The sequence below is a fragment of the Bos indicus x Bos taurus genome, chromosome 1 (genome assembly GCF_003369695.1).
Source record: "Bos indicus x Bos taurus breed Angus x Brahman F1 hybrid chromosome 1, Bos_hybrid_MaternalHap_v2.0, whole genome shotgun sequence".
Lineage (NCBI taxonomy): Eukaryota > Metazoa > Chordata > Mammalia > Artiodactyla > Bovidae > Bos > Bos indicus x Bos taurus.
The window spans coordinates 64,691,198-64,712,007 of record NC_040076.1 but is presented as its reverse complement, the minus strand read 5'-3'; the positions used below and the strand labels follow the sequence as shown (position 1 = coordinate 64,712,007).

General features: G+C 45.8%; 1 protein-coding gene across 2 annotated transcripts in view; it reads left to right on the top strand.

Moving 5' to 3' along the window:
* GPR156 (G protein-coupled receptor 156) overlaps positions 1-8,736 on the top strand; it is a 108,800-nt gene extending 100,064 nt beyond the window's left edge. For both annotated transcript variants that reach the window (XM_027530206.1, XM_027530265.1), the window contains exon 10: positions 5,693-8,736. In XM_027530206.1, coding sequence (XP_027386007.1) covers positions 5,693-7,021 — 1,329 coding nt within the window. In that variant the 3' untranslated portion in view covers positions 7,022-8,736. The remainder of the gene's footprint in view (positions 1-5,692) is intronic.
* Positions 8,737-20,810: the final 12,074 nt, after the last annotated feature.

The window sequence follows — 20,810 nt, the reverse complement described above, 5'->3', positions numbered from 1 at the left end:
GAACTGGGCAGAGTGGTGTGGGCTTGAAGAAAGCACATGGGAAAACTTGAGGAGGCATGGGGCCCAGAGGAATTAGTAGTTTTTTCACACTAACTAAATTATATTCTATATAATTTTTTTAGTACAGAACATACCTGGGTAATGCTATTTGGGAAACTACACTTTTTTGTATTTGACTGACACTTGGGTATCAATAGTCCCTGTGCAAAAGGATGGTGTGATGGGGACCTACAAAATGCAACCTGTGAAAGAATTCAGCTCCCCAGGTCCCCTCAGTCTTTCACACCATTCCCTCTGTTCTGGACCATTTTTATCCATCAGAGTATACTTCATGTCTTTACTATTTATGAAGCAGTCAGGACCTTTTTTCAAAGCCAGATTTCTTCCCACCTGGCAAGGCAGTAGCATTGCCATTGATACTCTGAAGTCTTCAAAGAAGCTTTTTTTTCCTTCTCCCCCAGCTAAACAGAAGGCCAGAAACTTGGCGAGAACACCCAGCATGGTTTTCATTCACAATCAGCTCATGTTGGAACAGCCAAGTGGCCTGACTCTTTAGCCTTATGGTAATTTGTGATGTGCTTTTTGTACTCCTGCCATGCTACCCTGTTTCCCACGCAGTGACTGAATCTGCTGTGTCCAGAAAGATGCCTCGAGTCTGCAGAGGAAGAGCCATAATAGGGAGCAGATGCTTAGGCAGTAAAATGCTGGCCTCCTGCCCCCGACTCCCCACACCTGGAACATATTTCCAGAACAGGCCTGAGAACCAGAGCCCATCCCAGGGCCCTGTGGCAGGCCAGGAGAGGCTCCAGCATCTGCATCCCCACCTCCAGCTCTGCCCGGGACATAAACACAGGAGTCTGTCTTGCCTCCCTGAGTCCAGCTTCTTGGCTGCACTTCCCTCCTCTGCAGCCCCTCTGCCACCCTGGTGTCCTCCTACTTTCCCATGGTCTGGGTGGTTCATTTTCTCATTCTTCCCCCTTTTCCCTGTGGCTGGGGTCCCCAGAGGCTGTTTGGGGCAGCATCCACCCTCAGTTCCTAGGCTGTGTGGAAGCCAGCAGGTAAAACCCTCCCAGAGCTGGAGGGACTTCCCTGTACATTCTGTAGCAGAGGAAATTCACCTATTACTTTTCTTCCTTGAAGCACAGAAACAAGATATTCCATTTCTCCTTGTGGCCTGCAGCCTATGAAACATCCCCACAGATGTTTTGCTTCCCTGGGTGTGCCTAAAGTAATTGTTAATAAGCTCATTTCAATGCAGCCGCCATGGTCTGTCAGATTTTGGTCTCACAATGGCAAACCACGCCTCTGATTAGTATGCAGTCACGGTGAAAACAAAGTTCCACTTCCTTTTCTGTAAGAAGGGAGATTTACTGATTAGGCTGACTGTTTCTAAATCTGTCACCAGCCAGCTTCAGATGTTTGGTTTGCTGGAGAAGAGTATTCCTCCCGATCAAATGTTTATACTGTTTTCTTATAATGTGACAGGCTTCCCAGGTGGCACAAGTGGTAAAGAATCTGCCTGTCAGTGCAGGAGATATCCACAGACATGGGTTCGATCCCTGAGGTGGGAAGATCCCCTGGAGAAGGAAATGACAACCCACTCCAGTATTTCTTGCCTGGAAAATCTTATGGATAGAGGAGCCTGGTGGGCTATAGTCCATGGGGTCACAAAGAGTCGGACACAACTGAGCATGCGCATGCCACACCATACACTGAGAAATTTGTAAATAAGGCACGAGAAGGCAGCACAGTTTGCTTGCTGGGGCGGTTGTCATCAGCTGATGGCTCCCTCCCAACTCTGTGAGACAGCAGAGGCCTCCTGAAGCCAGCCTGAGAATGTGGAAGGTGGGCTTCACAAGTAAAGGCTGGCGAAAAGAAAGAGAGTTGGGGTACCTCCAGTGCAGCCAGCACAGCCACCCACTCTGAGAGATACTTGGCACCACCCAGTTATCAAAGAGCCTGAGTGAATGCCTTCCTATGACTCACCCACTCTGCTCCTGGCAAGTCCTTGAATCACCTATGTTTCCCTGACAACACCCAGCCCTCACTGCTCTGCGCCTGAGAAGGGTGAACAGGCAGGCAGGCGCTCTGCTGGAAGTCCTTCCACTTACTCACCAGTTGCTCACTGGTCCCAGGACTCTCTCCCGAGGATAAGAGAAGCAGACTAAATCAGGATGAAACTGGGAGTACCATAGTCAGAAAAATCATCTCCTGCTTATGTCACCTCCAGGCTTATAAGTCCAAGCAATCTTGGAGTTGCTGCCAGAAGACTACTGTCAGACTAGTTTACTTAATTTACTGTTCCCTCAAAGAGTCACTTCTGGGCAACTCTTCCATATCTTTCTTAATTAATTTTTATTGGAGTACAGTTGCTATATAATGTTGTGTTAGTTTCTTCCATACAGCAAAGTGAATCTGCTATACGTATACATATATTCCTACTTTTTTAGATTTCATTTCCATTTAGGTCACTACAGAGCACTGAGTAGCATTCCCTGTGCTACACAGTAGTTAACTCTTCCATATCTACTCTAGAAGATACCACAGGTTTGTCCATAGGTGACTTGTGTCAGGAATCCTAAAGAAGGGAAACACCCTTTTATTTCTAGGGCATAATAAATGAATAGGCTTCTCAGGTGGCTCAGTGAGTAAAGAATCTGCTTGCAGTGCAGGAGTCGCAGGAAACGCAGGTTCGATCCCTGGGTTGGGAAGATCCCCTGGAGAAGGGCATTCCAATATTCTTGCATTGAGAATCCCATGGACAAAGGAGCCTGGTGGGCTACAGTCCATGGGGTCGCAAAGAGTCAGACTTGACTGAGCAACTGAGCATGCTTGCAATAGGGTAAAAGTCACTCAGTCATGTCCAACTCTTTGCAACCCCACGGACTATATGGTCCATGGAATTCACCAGGCCAGAATACTGGAGTGGGTAACCATTCCCTTCTCCAGAGGATCTTCCCAACCCAGGGACTGTACCCAGATTTCCCACATTGCAGGCAGATTCTTTACCAGCTGAGCCACCAGGGATACCCATGCTTGCAATAAATGGACATTTAATACTCACCCTGAACTTCTAAAGGGGATGGTAACAGTTCAGTCAGTTCAGTTGCTCAGTCATGTCCGACTCGTTGCAACCCCATGAACCGCAGCACACCAGGCCTCCCTGTCCATCACCAACTCCCGGAGTCCACCCAAACCTATGTCCATTGAGTCGGTGATGCCATCCAACCATCTCATCCTCTGCCGTCCCCTTCTCCTCCTGCCCTCAATCTTTCCCAGCATCAGGGTCTTTTCAGATGAGTCAGTTCTTCGCATCAGATGGCCAAAGTATTGGAGTTTCAGCTTCGAAATCAGTCCTTCCAATGAACACCCGGGACTCATCTCCTTTAGGATGGACTGGTTAGATCTCCTTGCAGTCCAAGGGACTCTCAAGAGTCTTCTCCAACACCACAGTCCAAATGTATCAATTCTTCGGTGCTCAGCTTTATTTATAGTCCAACTCTCACATCCATACATGACCACTGGAAAAACCATAGCCTTGACTAGACAGACCTTTGTTGGCAAAGTAATGTCTCTGCTTTTTAATATGCTGTCTAGGTTGGTCATAACTTTCCTTCCAAGGAGTTCAGTTCAGTTCAGTCGCTCAGTCATATCTGACTCTGCGACCCCATGAATTGCAGCACGCCAGGCCTCCCTGTCCATCACCAACTCCCAGAGTCCACCCAAACCCATGTCCATTGAGTCGGTGATGCCATCCAACCATCTCATCCTCTGCCGTCCCCTTCTCCTCCTGCCCTCAATCTTTCCCAGCATCAGAGTCTTTTCCAATGAGTCAGCTGTTCGCATCAGATGGCCAAAGTATTGGAGTTTCAGCTTCAAAATCAGTCCTTCCAATGAACACCAGGACTGATCTCCTTTAGGAAGGACTGGTTGGATCTCCTTGCAGTCCAAGGGACTCTCAAGAGTCTTCTCCAACACCACAGTTCAAATGCATCAATTCTTCGGCACTCAGCTTTCTTTATAGTCCAACTCTCACATCCATACATGACCACTGGAAAAACTATAGCCTTGACTAGACAGACCTTTGTTGACAAAGTAATATCTCTGCTTTTTAACATGCTGTCTAGGTTGGTCATAATTTTCCTTCCAAGGAGTAAGCGTCTTTTAATTTCATGGCTGCAATCACCATCTGCGGTGATTTTGGAGCCCCCAAAAATAAAGTCAGCCACTGTTTCCACTGTTTCCCTATCTATTTGCCACAAAGTGATGGGACCAGATGCCATGATCTTAGTTTTCTGAATGTTGAGCTTTCAGCCAACTTTTTCACTCTCCTCTTTCACTTTCACCAAGAGGCTCTTTAGTTTTTCTTCATTTTCTGCCATAAGGGTGGTGTCATCTGCATATCTGAGGTGATTGATATTTCTCCCGGCAATCTTGATTCCATCTTGTGCTTCTTCCAGCCCAGTGTTTCTCATGATGTACTCTGCATATAAGTTAAATTAGCAGGGTGACAATATACATCCTTGACGTACTCCTTTTCCTATTTGGAACCAGTCTGTTGTTCCATGTCCAGTTCTAACTGTTGCTTCCTGACCTGCATATAGGTTTCTCAAGAGGCAGATCAGGTGGTCTGGTATTCCCATCTCTTGAAGAATTTTCCACAAACCCTTCCCCAAACCCTCAACCATGTCATCTGCCCCAAGACCATCAGTTCCCCATGATGATCTCTTTCCTGCTCCACTGCCTTCAAACAGAAATTTCAGAAGGTGGACATCAGGTCTGAACTAGGCACACAGCTGCTGTAGCACCAGAGGGTTCTCAGGGCACACACACTCCTCCTCCTACTTCGTGCCCCATGGTCATGCAGTTAGAATGGCATATCTCTGTAGCTGTTACCTGCCAGCTTCCTAGGCACAGCCTGTTTATCACCTAACAGCCATACAGCAGGTAGGCAGCTCAGCTTCTCCAGTAATCCTGATGCTTGCATTTCTTCAGGAGATACCAGCAGCTGATAGTGTCACATGATAGTGTTGGCCTCCCACCCCATGTGTCAGCGAGGCAGGTGATAACACCAACCTGATATTCTCACTCCACCCTAAACCCCAGCTCCACCCCTGGCTCCAGTCTTGTCACACTGGCCCAGGAATCTATCATTTCCATATTCTCCCCATTTTCTAGGCTATTTAGCAAGAGGTAGGATGCTTGTTTCCCCAGTCCTTCATTCCCTTCACAAATGCCTCAAAGTCATCTGTATTTTGCAGAAGTGTGATTGATATACCCAGAGATGGGCCATCCCAAACACTGTTTAGACTGCGGTTCTGCAGAGCGACCTGACTCCCTCCTCAGTTCTGAGAGGGTCTGCAGCAGCCAGCAGGCAGCTAGACTGTGCCCCACCCCCACTCCCCGCAATCTCTCTTATTGCAGACAGTGCTACAGTTTGGGGACATATGGGGGGATTAAGATCATACAACAATAAATGATAGTTAATCTTCACTGAGCACATGTCAGTTTATTGCGCTAAACCCTTTATATGCATCATCTTGTTTCACTTCAAGAAGGTGCCTCCTCAGGGCCTTAAGATCACCAGCTAGTATTGGAGAAATGGATTTAAACTGAGATCTCTCCTCCATGGGAGACACTGTGAAAACCCTCAGCAGCATCTTTTGTTGATGGTTTTGCTTTTGTTTTATAGAAAAATGCTGTGATTGAAAGCCTCCAAGAACAAGTAAACAATGCCAGAGAGAAGCTGGTGAGACTGATGTCAGCAGGGTGCTCCTCTGACCTCCCAGAGGAGGCTGTGCCACCTGCCTCTTCCCACCACAAGGACATCCTGGCCACAGCCTCTGCCCATAGCCTGGCACCTCAAGGGCCTTCAGAATGTCTCTCTGACTCTCAGAATGATACCAGTGCGGCCACCCAGGACTCCCAGAGCACCTCAGTGCTGGCCTCAAGTGTACAAGGCCTCAGGGGGCCTGTGAAGGATACCAGCCCCTCCACAGGGCAGAAGAAGAAAATTTCTGACTTGAAAGACCTTTCTAATCCTTTACATTTGGGCTGCAGCCAGAAGCCATGGGCTGAGCAAAGCCAGACTGCAGAAAGAAGAGACCAAGTACCCATGGCCCTCCACCAGTGTCTCATGCAAAGTGAAGAAGGCTCTGTTCCCCAGAGACACGGGCAGGTAGAGAACTCAGAGGGGTCCCCAGAGCAACTGGGGTCAAGAGTCAATTCAGTGATCAGGGAGAAACTTCAGGAAGTCCTCCAAGATCTGGGCCTGGGCCCTAGGGCTCCCCTCCCCTCTTCCTTGTCTTGTCCCCAGCAGCCCTGGAAGAGCATCACTGCCCACAGCCCCCAGAAGGTGCCCCTCTCCAAGGAGCCGGGCTTCAGCCCGTCCATGGTGAGGAGAAGGAGGGCGGCACAGCGGGCTCGCTCAAACTTTCTAGGCGCTGTACCCTCCTATGTGGGGCATCGGGTAAACAGGGCCATTTCTGGGCAAAATGTACAGGACAGCCCCTGCCTGTACCCCCAAACTGCTGATCCCAGGGTAGCAAGACCCTCTTCTGGGAATCCTTTAGTACTCCCTGCTCCTCAAGGCAAGCCAGGCGCCCTAGAGGGCCACACACAGCGCCAGGCAGAGCCCCGGGGAGCCGAACGGAGCCTCGAATCCTTTCCCCAAAAGTCTTCCGGTTCTGGCCGGAAGCTGTGTCCCGCTGCCCCACGCCCATCCAGGGCCTCCCCCGACCTGCCTGGGCAGCGGCAGCCCCCAGGGTCCCCAGGCTGCCCCTCCCTGTCTTCTCCGAGTAGCTACCTTGACACCGAATCCAGCAGCTCAGACGAGCTCTTCTGCCGCTGCCACCGGCCCTACTGCGAGATCTGCTTCCAGAGCTCCTCTGACTCCAGTGACAGTGGCTCGTCAGATACCGACCCTGAGCCTGCGGGGGCGCTGGCTTCCTGGGAAAAGCTGTGGGCCCGCTCGAAGCCTATCGTGAACTTCAAAGATGATTTGAAACCCACACTGGTGTGAACAGCAGAGCAAGTCTGGATCTAGGGCTCTGTCGGGATAAGCCATAGCGTGGCCCGCTGTGGCCTTCAGGGAACAGACCAGTGCCCTTTCCGCATCCTTGCGCTCATTTGAGCACCATGGTACCTTGAGCACTTCCTGATATACACAAAGAGGGATATTGCCTGTTTTGTTACTACCTCACAGCATTCCTGTAAGAGACTCCAGCCGAGTGCCCATAAAAGATACCCTTTAGATTAAAAGGTGCTAAATGAGCACAAAGGGTCTTCTGTTCTGGTCAGCCTGTAATGTACAAAACTCTATATATACCAGATGGATGGCTGGGTGGACAGACAGATGGAGAAGTGGAAAGAAAATTCTTGCAGAACCAGAGTTGTGGACTGTAATTCATCAAATTGGGTTTTTGGTGGCCAACCTGCTAGGAAAATATCTCCTATGGACTTGGTGGTCCACTCTCGGCAGGGGGTGGTTTGTTTCTGCTCAAGTTTGTGAACAGCACCACCTCTCAGTCCTAGCTTCCAGTCAGACTCATCTCAGAGCCACCTGTGCGTCTCTATTTTGTGTTCATGTCCTCACACCATTGTGGCACCTCACCACCATTGATGAGACAGGCAGGCAGCCCGGATCTCTCTCCTGGGCTCGGATGGCACCTGAGGTACTGGTGCCATCGGATGGCACCCCCCTTCTTTGACCCTGCCAGTGGTGCAGTTTTGTGGTAGTGGGAAGTATGTATTGGCAATCCCTGTTGAGGTTGGAGAGGCCCTATTGGTCAAGAGGGTGCCAGCTGGGCCAACATGACCACTGATGGCTACATTGACCTGGAAATAGAAAACAGGAAAATAGAAAGGAAGAAATGGGGAAGATAAGAAAAAAAAACCAGATTTTGCACATTTACCTTGAGTCTAGCATGGCTGGACTCAGTAATTACTGGTGATAACCCCGTGAAGTAGGTACTCTCATCCCCATTTTACAGGTGGGGATTATGGGGCTTAAGAGGATGGAGGTGGCTTCCACAGCATCACACTGCTGGAGAGGGGCCCATGTGGGAGTTGGCCACAGCTCACAGGATTCCAAGTGCATACACTTCCCTGGGGCACATCTCTTCACTTGTTCCTCTGGGAGTGGCAGGCAGAGTGTGGCAGGCTGGACAGCAAAGGCAGTGTGGGAAGCTGCGGTGTGCTCAACCTGCAGTCCAGGATAACAAAACTGGGCTCCTCGCCTCAGTAAGCAGCCCGTCACTGCCTCACTGCCTTGGGAGCCCACCCACACCTCCCACAGCAGCCGGGGAGCTGGTGAGAGATAAGTACCAGGGTCTTGTCGGCTGCCAGAGCCACAGAGAAAACACAGCTGGGTCCACTTCTTTTGTTGCTGAGCTAGTTGTTTACAGGCTATTCCCTGCCTCTAACCTGGGTGTGTATCCGCATGTGTATACATGCTTATGTGCAGGAGCATGGGCCTAATTAGATACGTCCAGAGGGGAGCATTTGGCTCTAAATGTCTTGCAGAAGATGTTATCATGGACTCTCGTTGGCTGCTGACACCTTGTGAGTCTCCAAACACTGGACCAGGAGGCCCTCCTGGCAACACAGCTTCTTCTGTTGTCCACTTTTAAATACAAATATCATAATTTATTCTGCATGTGGGCTTGAAGTTTCTGCTTGTGCTATTTGTATGCTGTCCAAGTGATGCCTTAATAAAAGAAATGGCTCTCAAGGCAAGTCTCTTCAGAAATTGTAGTTTGGGGCTGGGGAGGAGGGGTACAGACAAGACTGAAGCACCCAAAGGAGTGGAAACAAAGCAGCACTTAGAGTTGCTGTTGGCTTACCGTGGGATCCAAGTGCATTTCCCACCACACTTCCGCTGGTAAGATTCCTCTTACATCTCCATGTGCAGCTTCCTAGCCCAGGAACACCCATGAGTAGAGGAGACTGGACCCTTGACTCTTCCCACCCACTGGGGGTCCTGTGCTTGGGCTTCACCTCCTTCAGCTCCTTTCCCCCCAGCGCATCACCGCTAGCAGCCTACTATTCCATAGTGTGTGATACGGCAGTCCTCTCACTCTGTCCGCTCCTACACCCTCAGTTCCCCCAGCCCAGCCCATCTATATCTCCATGCCTCTTCTATCTAGAATTCTCTCTGTTTTGTGCACCTTGTGAATTACTCATCCCTCAAGGCTCAGGTAGAGCATTCACTCTCTCCTCAGCCTTTCCTGAGCATCCTTCAGGTAAAAACAACATCCCCCAGTTAAATGAAGAAAGGTGTGTGGGGGCCCATGTTCAAACTTGGTTGTAAAGAAGCTTCTATCATACATTTTACCTAGACTGACTTTGTAACGCTTGCTAGACTTTGTTGAAAAGATGGAGAATCTATCGTAATTTCCTTATTTATCATTTGGCTGGAAAACTGTGTGCCTAGCACACAACTACCTGCCCCCAAATACCCTCTCCAAATCTCCTGTTTACTCTGTGTGCCACCTCTACCCACGCTCCTCACCAGCTCCTTCCCTGGACCTTTTACTCAAGACCAGCTAACCCAGTGAAGGTCTTAAAGGGATGTATGTGCCATGACTTTGGGCCAACTCTTGACTGTTACAGTCCTGAAGAAAGAGCAGAAACTTGGTGCAGAGAAATCCTGGGGGAGGAAACACTGCCTCTGCTGCTGTCTTTGGGACTATGCCTGTCTCTATTGGTCTCAAGGTCTGACATGGAGCCAGCCTGTTTCTTACCTAATTAAGAAAGGTTGCTTTGCTGACTGAAATTTTGAGGCTGGAGGTGTCCATCCCAGTCCCAAAGTCTGCCCCTTTCCCTGGCCCAGGTCAAACTCTCTTTCCTTAAAGGATCAGAGTGTCCTCCCCGGAGCTCAGGAAAACAGAGCATCAGATGTCAGTTCAGTTCAGTTCAGTTCAGTTACTCAGTCATGTCTAACTTTTTGCAACCCCATGGACTGCAGCACACCAGGCCTCCCTGTCCATCACCAACTCCAGGAGTCCACCCAAACTCATGTCCATTGAGTAGGTGATGTCATCCAAGCATCTCATCCTCTGTTGTCCCCTTCTCCTCCTGCCCTCAATCTTTCCCAGCATCAGGGTCTTTTCAAATGAGTCAGCTCTTCGCATCAGGTAGCCAAAGTATTGCAGATGACACCACCCTTATGGCAGAAAGTGAAGAACTAAAGAACCTCTTGATGAAAGTGAAAGAGGAGAGTGAAAAAGTTGGCTTAAAGCTCAACACTCAGAAAACTAAGATCGTGGCATCTGATCTCATCACTTCATGGCAAATAGATGGGGAAACAGTGGCATCAGATGTCAGAGGCATGTTTTTACCAAACTGTATCACTTGTAAAGTGGTAAAGAGAAAAGTCAACGCAGGTTGCACAAAAATCTCTTCTCTGTCTGTATTTATTATATTTAGATGTGTCTCCTTCACAGACTGCAATTTCCTAAAAGCTCTAAGTGTGTCTTCTGCATCTTTGTATCCTCTAGAGTAGCCATCAGAGAGCTTTGCACAAATTATGAACCCAATAAATGTTTTATGGATAGATTTCTGGGCAGATAAATGGATGAAACCAAGGAAAGCAAGGAAACAAAGGAAGGCAAAAAACCTGTAATGGATCTTGCGATGCAGCAGAAAGGGAGGCAGGGCCATCTGGCTTCACTGCTTTTCAATGAGGTAAGAGCAAGAAACATCACTGAAAGACACGGAGGTGACTGAATTCTGAAAACGACAGTACTTTAAATCTCTTAGGGGTAGGGGAGGTAAAGTGACAAGAGTTAATGGGAGAGAAACAAGGTTGTAATAAAGGTGTTCTCTTATAGATGCTTTCCTCCCATGCTTGTAACTAAGTTACATGCAGTATTAGCAAGAGGACAGATCTGCTCATCTTTCTCAGCATCATCTCCCCCTTTCTCAGAGCCACAAACAAAACAGTGTCTCTGTTCTCTCTGGCTGCTGCACTCTTCCCAGGAACACTATCTGGGCTTTGTTAAGGGAAGTCTAATGTAGAGGTGGCAACTTGGGGACTGAAAGCAGGAGAGAGGTTACTCATTGCCCTCAAACTTTGCTCTTCTTCACCTCCGGTACCCACTCTTCTCTCTTTCTCCCTGAATTATTTCTGATGTTAGCATCCCCCTGCCAAACTGCATTTGATTAAGAGAACTTCTTGGGATGTTCAGTTCACCATGGAGGTCATAAAGAGATAAGAAATGCCAGTGTCATAATGCAAAATAATCTGTTATGCACTTGACAAGATCTGGGTCAATACTCTCCAACCCTTTTCATTCTTTGACTTACCTTTGGATGTCTAAATATACTAGCAAGACATGTAAGCTCAGAGAATAAGTACTTGGGAAAGGCCTTGAAAAGGTCTGGAGGGCAGGAGGACAGGAAGTCCAGAAAACAGAGAGATGAGGGACATACAGTGAAGAAGCGTGTGTGCTAAGTCACTTCAGTCGGGTCCAACTCTTTGTGACTGACCCCTGGAAGCCTGTGACTGCCAGGCTCTTCTATCCATGGGATTCTCCAGGCAAGAATACTGGAGTGGGTGAAGGAGGGAAGAAAGTAAAGAACAAGAGGTACCTGCTTAGCTTGGTCTATAGATCTTGCGTCTCTTGTAAGTGAACAAGCTGCTCTGGTCTGAACTGAGCAAAAGTGGGGCCCACTTCTATGAAGAAGGCCGGGAAATCCTTGCAGAGCCTTTTCTTCAGTGGATACATAACCATGGATTCATTTCTGTACTAGATTGTGAGCTACCTGCCTGCCACTTGTAATTATCTTCGTGTCCCCAGCACCCAGCACTGTGGTGCATGCACTGATGCTCAGCAGGTGTTTGTCAAAAGAAATCAAGACAAGAGTGGCCTCGCCAGAACTGTCTCAAGGGGGACCCCAGGGAGGCCATGCATAAGAGCCGAGGTCACCTGGGAAGCAGGGCTTAGATATCTCACCTGGGGTAAACAACCGTGCTGTTGATTCACTGAAGTTTAAATGCTTTGTGATGATGCCTGGACCCTTTCTCAAAAGAAGTCCTTTAAATAGGCTCGCCACTAATTTTGTACAGTAAATTTCCCCATGATCTACCAGGGCTTAGAGTCATCCATGGGACTGTGTGACTTTCAGCAAGTTGGTTAACTTCTTTGTGGCTCAGTTTCCCCAACTGTAAACTGGGATAATAACACCTACCTCACATAAATATGAGGGTTAAATAAATTAATATTATTGATTTGAGGGTTAAATAAATTAATATTAATTATTGATTCGAACTATGCCTGGCACCTAGTAAACATTATATAAATGTTTGTCTTAGAATGTTGTTTGGGAAATACAGCTTTATATTTTAAAAGTCTCTATATGTTTTCTTGCTTTATACCAAAATCCCCATTCCTGTGTTCAATTTGTTCCTGATGGAAGGGTCTTCTAAAAAGATCTGGTAACATAAGGATGGCCCTTTGGTTCAGCCCACTTCTAGGACAACAGAAAGTTCTCCCTGAACCCCTTCCAGGTCAGACTCACTGTATGTGGGGAACACATTTACCTGCAGGACTCAAATATTAGCGCAGGCCTAGTGGAAGTTTCAGGTGAAAGTCAGGAAGTCTAATTTTATTAGGGTGGAGCCAAAAGACAGCTACTTTTGTTTACAGAATATTATGCCCTTTATAATAGAAAAAAATATGTAGGGAGCCTAGTATGTATCAAGGAACCTACTATGTGACAGGGAAACCTGGTGTGTTGCAGTCCATGGGGTCACAGAGAGTCACACATGACTTGGTGACTGAACAACAACAGCAAAACTTTGTGTTACTAATACTTCTCTCATTAAGACTTAAAACAGCTCTACAGAGTAGTTAATGATTTCTGTTTTACATCATGTTTTACAGATGAGAAAACTGTAACTGGGAGAGGTTAGGTAACTTACCCAGAGTAACTTAGCTGGTTAGAGATGGAGCCAAAGTTTAACTGAAATCTGATTTGATTCCAGAGTCCTTTTTGGATGCCCCAGAGCATGTGCTCCATGCATGCTATGAGAAGACAGAAGGAATTTCAACCCGGCAGGGCAGGGACCTAGGCTGAGGTTTTCTTAGGACACCAAGGTTTCCTTAGGCAAAGCAAGCTTGTCTGGTTCTGTAAGCCTATTGCAAAACCCTCCATTGCTGAGTCATTGAACAGGATCTTGAAGGCTGGAAGGGAAGTTTCTAAAGCTACCCGGTCACTTTTGCCCACTTCAGGAAGTTCAATGCCAAACACACATGATACTGAAAATAAGCAAGTCCCTTGTTTAGAAAGACCAAACCCAGTCCTCCAGACTGAAAGTTTTTTCTTAAGAGTTGTACACTCTAAGTGACACAAAAAGATGATGCTGGACAAGGATTGCAGAAAACCCCATGATGACTAGAAGGCATGCAGACCACAGGGCTTCTGGGGAGACTGGGAATGGGCCATGCAATCTCTTCAACCCAAGCCTCCACTCTGCTGAAAAACTTTCATTGCTCCCACTTCCTGCAAGATGAGCTCTCACCTTGGTTTGGGATTCAAGGCCCTCCCTTATGGAGCTCTACCTTCCCCCCCATTCTCAACTCGCTTAAATCTCTCCTCCTGTCTCCCACCAAATGGGTTTACTATATGGTAAGCAGAGCTTGCCAGCACCCTCCTCAACACTCACTTTTGTTCATACCAGCCCCTCTCTCCCTCCTTCTATGCACCCCAGCCTGAAGTGACCTCTTGTTCCCCTGACCAGTTTTAGCTGGTCTCAGAATTTATTATCTTGGGCAGTTCTATAAGTCCTTCACTGTTAACTTTTCACACGTTCATTTATTGCCTCTCCAACTAGATCATCAGACGTCAAAGCCATGTCTGATTTATCATCGCATGCCCACAACATCTTGCACAGTGCCCAATGCCTCAGAGATCTCAATCAGCATTTCTAGGTTTATTTTGAAGACTGATAAACTCACTCTTTGTTCTCACTTTTGTTTGTATCAAGTGGATCTTGAGCAAACAAAAAGGAATTTGGCAGCTTTTTTTCCCTCAGACTGTACTTGAAGTTTAGCATTGTAGAAGATCTCTGCTGTCTCGTTAGTTGAGAGTCCACTATATTCCAAGCATTATGATAGAACCTTGCAGATAATGCTGGAAGAAATTAAGCTAACAGGACCCAAGTAGTAAGATCCCTGAAAACTCTGGATGCAATTTCCCCAGCATCCTCAAAACAGACAAACAGACAAAAATCAGCAACAGCGAAAACCTCTCCTCTGGATGGTTCCCATCTATGAACATCTACAGGAAGCTGGAGGGTCCTAAAAAAAGAGGGAAGCCAGATTGTTTCTACTGTTGTTGCCACTGTTCCCACCATAAAATATAGTGGAGAACTGGAAACAACATGCAGGTCTGTCAACAGAGTCTTCTGATGTCCCAAGCAGGTACGTTTGTGCTCAGAAAGAGAGGTCCTACCGGAGAACGCAGCCAGCTGTTGTATTTCCAGCAACTATCCCTGTCACTCCGGGACTACGGGAGTATTATGACTGGGTCTAGTGACCTGGGTCTTGAATGCAGAAGCCACTGCTGTCAATCCACATTCTAAAAGGATTTCTTTCCTCTGAAGCCCTGCCTGTAACTTCCAGGATATCTCGGAGCAAGGGAGGGTCTGACATTAGTATTTAAGTTCCCAAAGTAATTTTCTTGTGCAGCCAGAGTTGAGAGCGCCCGGGTTTTGACTCTGATCTCCATACCAGAAAGAAGCTTCTGGGACCTACCACCATCTCTATCCTTGAAAGAAAGTGAAAGTGAAAGTCTCTCAGTCGTGTCTGACTCTGTGTGGCCCCATGGACTGTACAAGTCCGTGGAACTCTCCAGGCCAGAATACAGGAGTGAGTAGTCTTTTCCTTCTCCAGGGGATCTTCCCAACCCAGGGATTGAACCCAGGTCTTCCACATTGCAGGTGGATTCTTTACCAGCTGAGCATCCTTATGATCTGCGCAACTCCTATCCTGGAGTAATCTGACTCCTTCCTAAGTATACAGGTTAGGAAGACAGATGGATTATAGATATTCTCTTTTTCCCTACTCTCTCCTTTTCTATCCCTTCATCTCCTGTGGGTGGGTCCCTCCTCCTCTGGGAGGCTTTCCCTTACATCTTAGCCCATGGCACCCGCTCTCTGCTCCAGCAGTGATCCCACAGTCGTCCAGCTTACACTCACCTGTGTGAGGAGTGCAGCCCCTCATGTGGATATTCTTCACCTCTGAAGAATCTGAAATTACAAACTCCTCAAAGACAAGAGCCATTCTCTGAATGTCTTTATGTTTTGACAGGGATGAGCATGGAATGCTGTGTACACAGTAGATGTAAGAGGTGCTTTAGTATTAATGGAAGGTAAGAGGAAAGGGAACAAGAGAGGGCAAGTTCTTATTCAACAAATATTTATTGTACCTCTATCATGAAGCAGATGGAGAAACAGTAAACAAGTCAACAAAAGGTAAAATTTCTCAGATAGTGGTAAGTGTAATAAAAAATAAATAAACTGAGGGGTAAAGAGATAAGAAATGGATGAATAAATAAATGAATGAATGAATTTATCAAATGTCTGTTAAATGCAGTCTCTATAAACATTTAATTCACATCCATCCAGGGTTTTCCTCACCAGCTTGCACAAAAGCGGAAAGGGGCCACTGAGTATCTATATTATTTTGCTAGGGCTGTGATAACAAAGTATCACAGATTGGGTGACTTAAAAAACAGAAATTTATTGTCTCAGTTCTGGAGACTAGAAGTCTAAAATCAGGATGTCAGCAAAATTGATTCCTTCTGAGAGTTGTGACAGATCCATTCCAGGCCTCTCTCCCTGGTGTGTACCCTAATGACCTCCCTGTAACTTAATTCCCTTTGTAAAGATTCTATCTCCAGATGAGGTCACATATGAGGTACCGGGGGTTAGGACTTCAAGATACAAATTTTGGAATAACACAGTTCAACATATGCATGTGTGCATGCTGAGTCACTTGAGTCGTGTCTGACTTTTTGTGACCCTATGAACTGTAGCCGACCAGGCTACTCTGTCCATGGGATTCTCCAGCAAGAATACTGGAGTGGGTTGCCATGCCCTCCTCCAGGGGATCTCCCCTACCCAGGGATCAAACTCATGTTTCTTATGTCTCAGAACATACAGACGTTCAGAGAATGGCTCCTACATTGGCAGGAGGGTTCTTTACCACTAGTGCCTTCTAAGAAGCCCAATTCAACCCATAACAGTGTCCAAAGTTTTCAGCTTTCTACCAGGATCCACAGAGCATCCAGGGTTGCCACTTAACGATTAATTTGTTCCATTGTAAATTTCTTGAGAGTAGGAATTCTGTTGTTCATACCTATTTCTAAAGTCACTAGGACCACTCCTGGAACATATGAGGTATTTCACAAATGTCAGATTGAATTCATTTCTGTTCAAGAAAACTCAAAGCGAAGATGAGGACATTTACCCCTAAAAATCATGAAAGGTTGATAGCCTGCAGCAATTCCTGGAACTCCCTGAGTCAAAGGAAATTATGTTTCCATGACACAGAATCTGTCCGCTTTCTTAATTAGGGGTATTTGCATGATGAGAGGAGACTTGTTTCTGAAAGTCTTTGCTTTCCTCCTCTCAAATCAATGGCCTCTGCTTCTGACATCAGAATTATTTCTACAGCAACTACATGAGTCACAGAAAGAAGGTCTGACTCTCAGTAGGGGATTGAGCAGCAGGAAAGAGGGAAGCATCTTCAGATAGAGACCCCTTACTGAGACATACAGGAGAAAGGGAGGGCCCACAGCTAAGCCTCCCAGGTACCAAACGCAATAGAAACAGCAAATTAGTTTTAACCAAGTGTCTCCCCAGGCTTCCCAGGTGGCACCAGTGGTAAAGAACACACCTGCCAATGAAGGAGACCTAAGAGATCCAAGTTTGATCTCTGGGTCAGAAAGATCTCCTGGAGGAGGACGTGGCAACCCACTCCAGTATTCTTGCCTGGAGAATCCCACAGTCAGAGGAGCCTGGTGGGCTACAGTCCATGGGGTCACAAAGAGTCAAACCCAACTGAAGTTGACTTAGCAGCAGCAGCAAATATCTCCTCACCTTCAGGATATGCTGCTACTTCCCTTCCAGATGCTTGGTAAAGGTCTCCAAAGCCCCACACCAGCTGGGCCTCTCTTCCTCAGTCCCTGGACCAACTGTGAAAAGCTCAACATCCAACAACCCAGAATGAAGATACATGAAGATGTATGAGCTGTTACCGCCATCTTGCCTGATGCTCACTGAGGTCTATTATGGACTTCAGATATGGCATCTCAGTCCACCCATCTTGGATTCCCTGAACGGGGGTTTTCCAGACCTGAAGACATGCTTCCCATGTCTTCTTCCACCACTGAAATTGTTGAATGAAGATCTCAGCAAGGCTTTGTCAGAATGGGCAGTGTTATTAAGATCTGTTTATTCAGATCATCAAGAAAGAGAAGTTAGATGGTTAAGCAGGAAAGAGTTCCCATGCTTTCTCTTCCACCTGCAGCAGGTGTCTAGTCCTCCAGGTTGGACACCAAGAAAACCTGAAGAAAGACTTTTGGAAGATGATCCAGAAAGCTGAGGCATATCTATCCAGATTCCAACTGATATTAAAGGAGAGAACCTTTTTCCCATGCTGCTGTGAAGAGGCTGCTGAAACGCACAGTGCTAGTGAACATGGTTAAAAACAATGAGGGGCTTGTTAGCAGTGTATCTGAGGGAACACCACCAAATCCTTGGACTGCAGCCTCCCTCGGGAGTTCTGGGGAGAGGACTTTTGCAGCAAATGCACATGGCTTATGATTACAGGACTTCCGACCTTCATTCTGGGAAGTTGGACTGGATCCTGTAAAGGCTGGGAGGAATTTGTTTTCCCCTGTGGCCTAAGTCTTGGATTAGTGTTTCTCAAATGGAGAAGATTTTCTCAGAGAACCGCAAGATCTCTTTGAGATTTTTTTTTTTTAATTTGGCTCTTTATTTTAGTGATAATATAAATTTTAGCTTGTTCTGAATCATCTGGATGACTTTTAGAATGCTCCATGAAATTTCAGTACCAGAGGTTGTGCTAGTGAATGTTTTCATAACAAATGAAGCCCAAATGACATCAGGGTTTATTGTATAAGTGAGGATTTTGAAATGGTTTGAATGTAAAAACAAAAAACAAAAAGCCTAGAAAACTAGTGGGAGAATTGAATCATCACATGGCAGATGGTCCTGATCTCACATGCTCTTTCAGAACCTTGTCTCTATCCCCTCTAGAGGTGGAGTCTATGTTTCCTCCCCTTTAACCTCAGTGGGTCTTTGTGACTGCTTCAACAAATAGAATGTGGTCAAAGTGATGCTGCATGGCTTCCCGGGCTAGGTCATAAAAATGATAGAGCTTCTTCCTGGCTCCTGCTTTCTGAACACTTGCCTCTGGAACACAGTTCAGACCCCATGGAGAGGCCACATGTCAGCATTCTGGCTGAAAGACTCAGATAAGAGTCAGAAGCCAGCGTCAAGTTCCAGGCATGTGAGTGAACAAATTTTCAGATCAGGGATTGGCAGATTTTTGACCTGTAGGCCAAATATGACTTATTGACTGTTTTTATGTTTTATTAGAACACAACCATGCTCACTTATTTGTCAATGGTTTCTTTCTATGTCTTATTTCTTTGTCTATGACAGACTTTAGTAGTTATAAGAGAAATTCTGTGGTCTGCAAAGGTAAAAATAATTAACTATCTGATCTTTTACAGAAAAGGTTTACCATTGTCTTCATTATATGATTCCAGCCCCTGGTCTTCAAGCCAATCCAGGTAAGTCGTAGGGTGCAGACACAAGCTCTCCCCAAGCCTCAACCCAAATCAAAGATTTCTAAGCAAAATAAATGCTGCTGTCTTAAGCCACTAATTTAAGGATGACTTATATACGTGCCCAGTCATGTCCAACTCTCTGCAACCCCATGGACTGTAGCCCGCCAGGCTCCTCTGTCCATGGAATTTTCCAAGCAAGAATACTAGAGTGGGTTACCACTCCCTTCTGCAGGGGATCTTCCCAACCCAGGGACTGAATCTGTGTCTCCTGCATTTGCAGACAGATTGTTTACCACTGAGCCACCAGGGAAGCAGCTTATTTTGTAGCAATAGATGATTGAAACAGTTTTAAAAGCATACTAGATTCAAGAGGTCCTTGCCAGAGCAGATGATTTCATATTCAGATTCTACTGCTCAGAGCTTATCTTTGTATGTACCAAGTTGCAACAGTTCTTTAGCTTCCAGTATAGTAGGTAATTACAAATTTTTTTGGGGGGTTCCCAACTTTAAGAGTTAGATTAGATGCCTCCTTTAATTCAGATTTCAATAACATCACAATGTTAATCTTATCGCTAAGAAAAGATAATTTTACATTATTATCAGTAAAACTTCATTAAAATTGGTCTTCAAGACTTGATTGCTGGCATCATTATTGTGAAGTGTGTGGTCTGATTATTCTGAACTATCAAACTAAGCTTTGATGTTACTAGTGACATTCCCTATAACATACTTAGGCAAACAGTTATTTTCTGTATTAAGATAAAGTCAAAATGCAGAAAAAAACTAAACAGAGCCAAAACCAAAATTTTTATATTTTTAAACAACTTTGGGGTTTTGTTTTAGCAGAATATCATCTTTCATATTATATTTAATTATATAAAATTTTGTGGATTTTTAGATTTGGTTTTCTAATTGTCTAACCTATAAATAGAGCTGTACACATACAATTCTATAACTGCTTTTACACATACATATATGTATGTGTGCGTGTGCATGTGTGTGTGTTTGAAACATCAGAACAGGCAACAGAGTAAATCTGTAATGTATCATTTTTCATTAAAAGAGGCCTGTACATACACAAAAGGACAAATATTTTATAATTCCACTTATGGTGGCTTAGACAATAGATGGTAAAGAATCCATCTGTAATGGTGGCTTAGACAGTAGACACTAAAGATTCCACCTGTAATGCAGGAGACCCAGACTCAATTCCTGGATCAGGAAGATCCCCTGGGGAAGGGAATGGCTATCCACTCCGCTACTGTTGCCTGGAGAATTCCATGGTCAGAAGGACCTAGTGAACCACAGTCCATGGCGTCATAAAGAGTTGGACGTGACTGAGTAACTAATGCTCTCATGCTTATCTGAGGTGCCTAGAATAATCCAATTTATAGAGACAGAAAGTAGAATAGTGTTAGTAGGGATTGTAAGAAAAGGAATGGGGAGCTACTATTTAATGGGTAGGAAATTTCAGTTTGAGGTGATGAGAAAGTTCTGGAGAGGAATGTGGTGATGGTTGCACAAAAATATGAATGCATTTACTGCTACTGAATTTAACACTTAAAACAGTTAAAATGGTAGATTTTATGTTATTGCTATTTTACCAAATTAAAGAGAGTAAGAGAGTAAGGGAACATTTCATGCAAAGATGGGCACAATAAGGATAGAAACAGTGAGGACCTAACATACAGAAGAGATTAAGAAGACCTGGCAAGAATACACAGAAGAACTATACAAAAAAGGTCTTAATGACCCAGATAACCATGATGATGTGGTCACTTACTTAGAGCCAGACATCCTAGAGGGTGAAGTCAAATGGGCCTTGGGAAGCATTCTTACAAACAAAGCTGATAGAGGTGATGGAATTTCATCACCTGAGCTATTTAAAATCCTAGAAAATAATGCTGTTAAAGTACTATACTCAATATGCCAGCAAATTTGGAAAAGTCAGCCGTGGCCACAGGACTGGAAAAGGTCACGTTTCA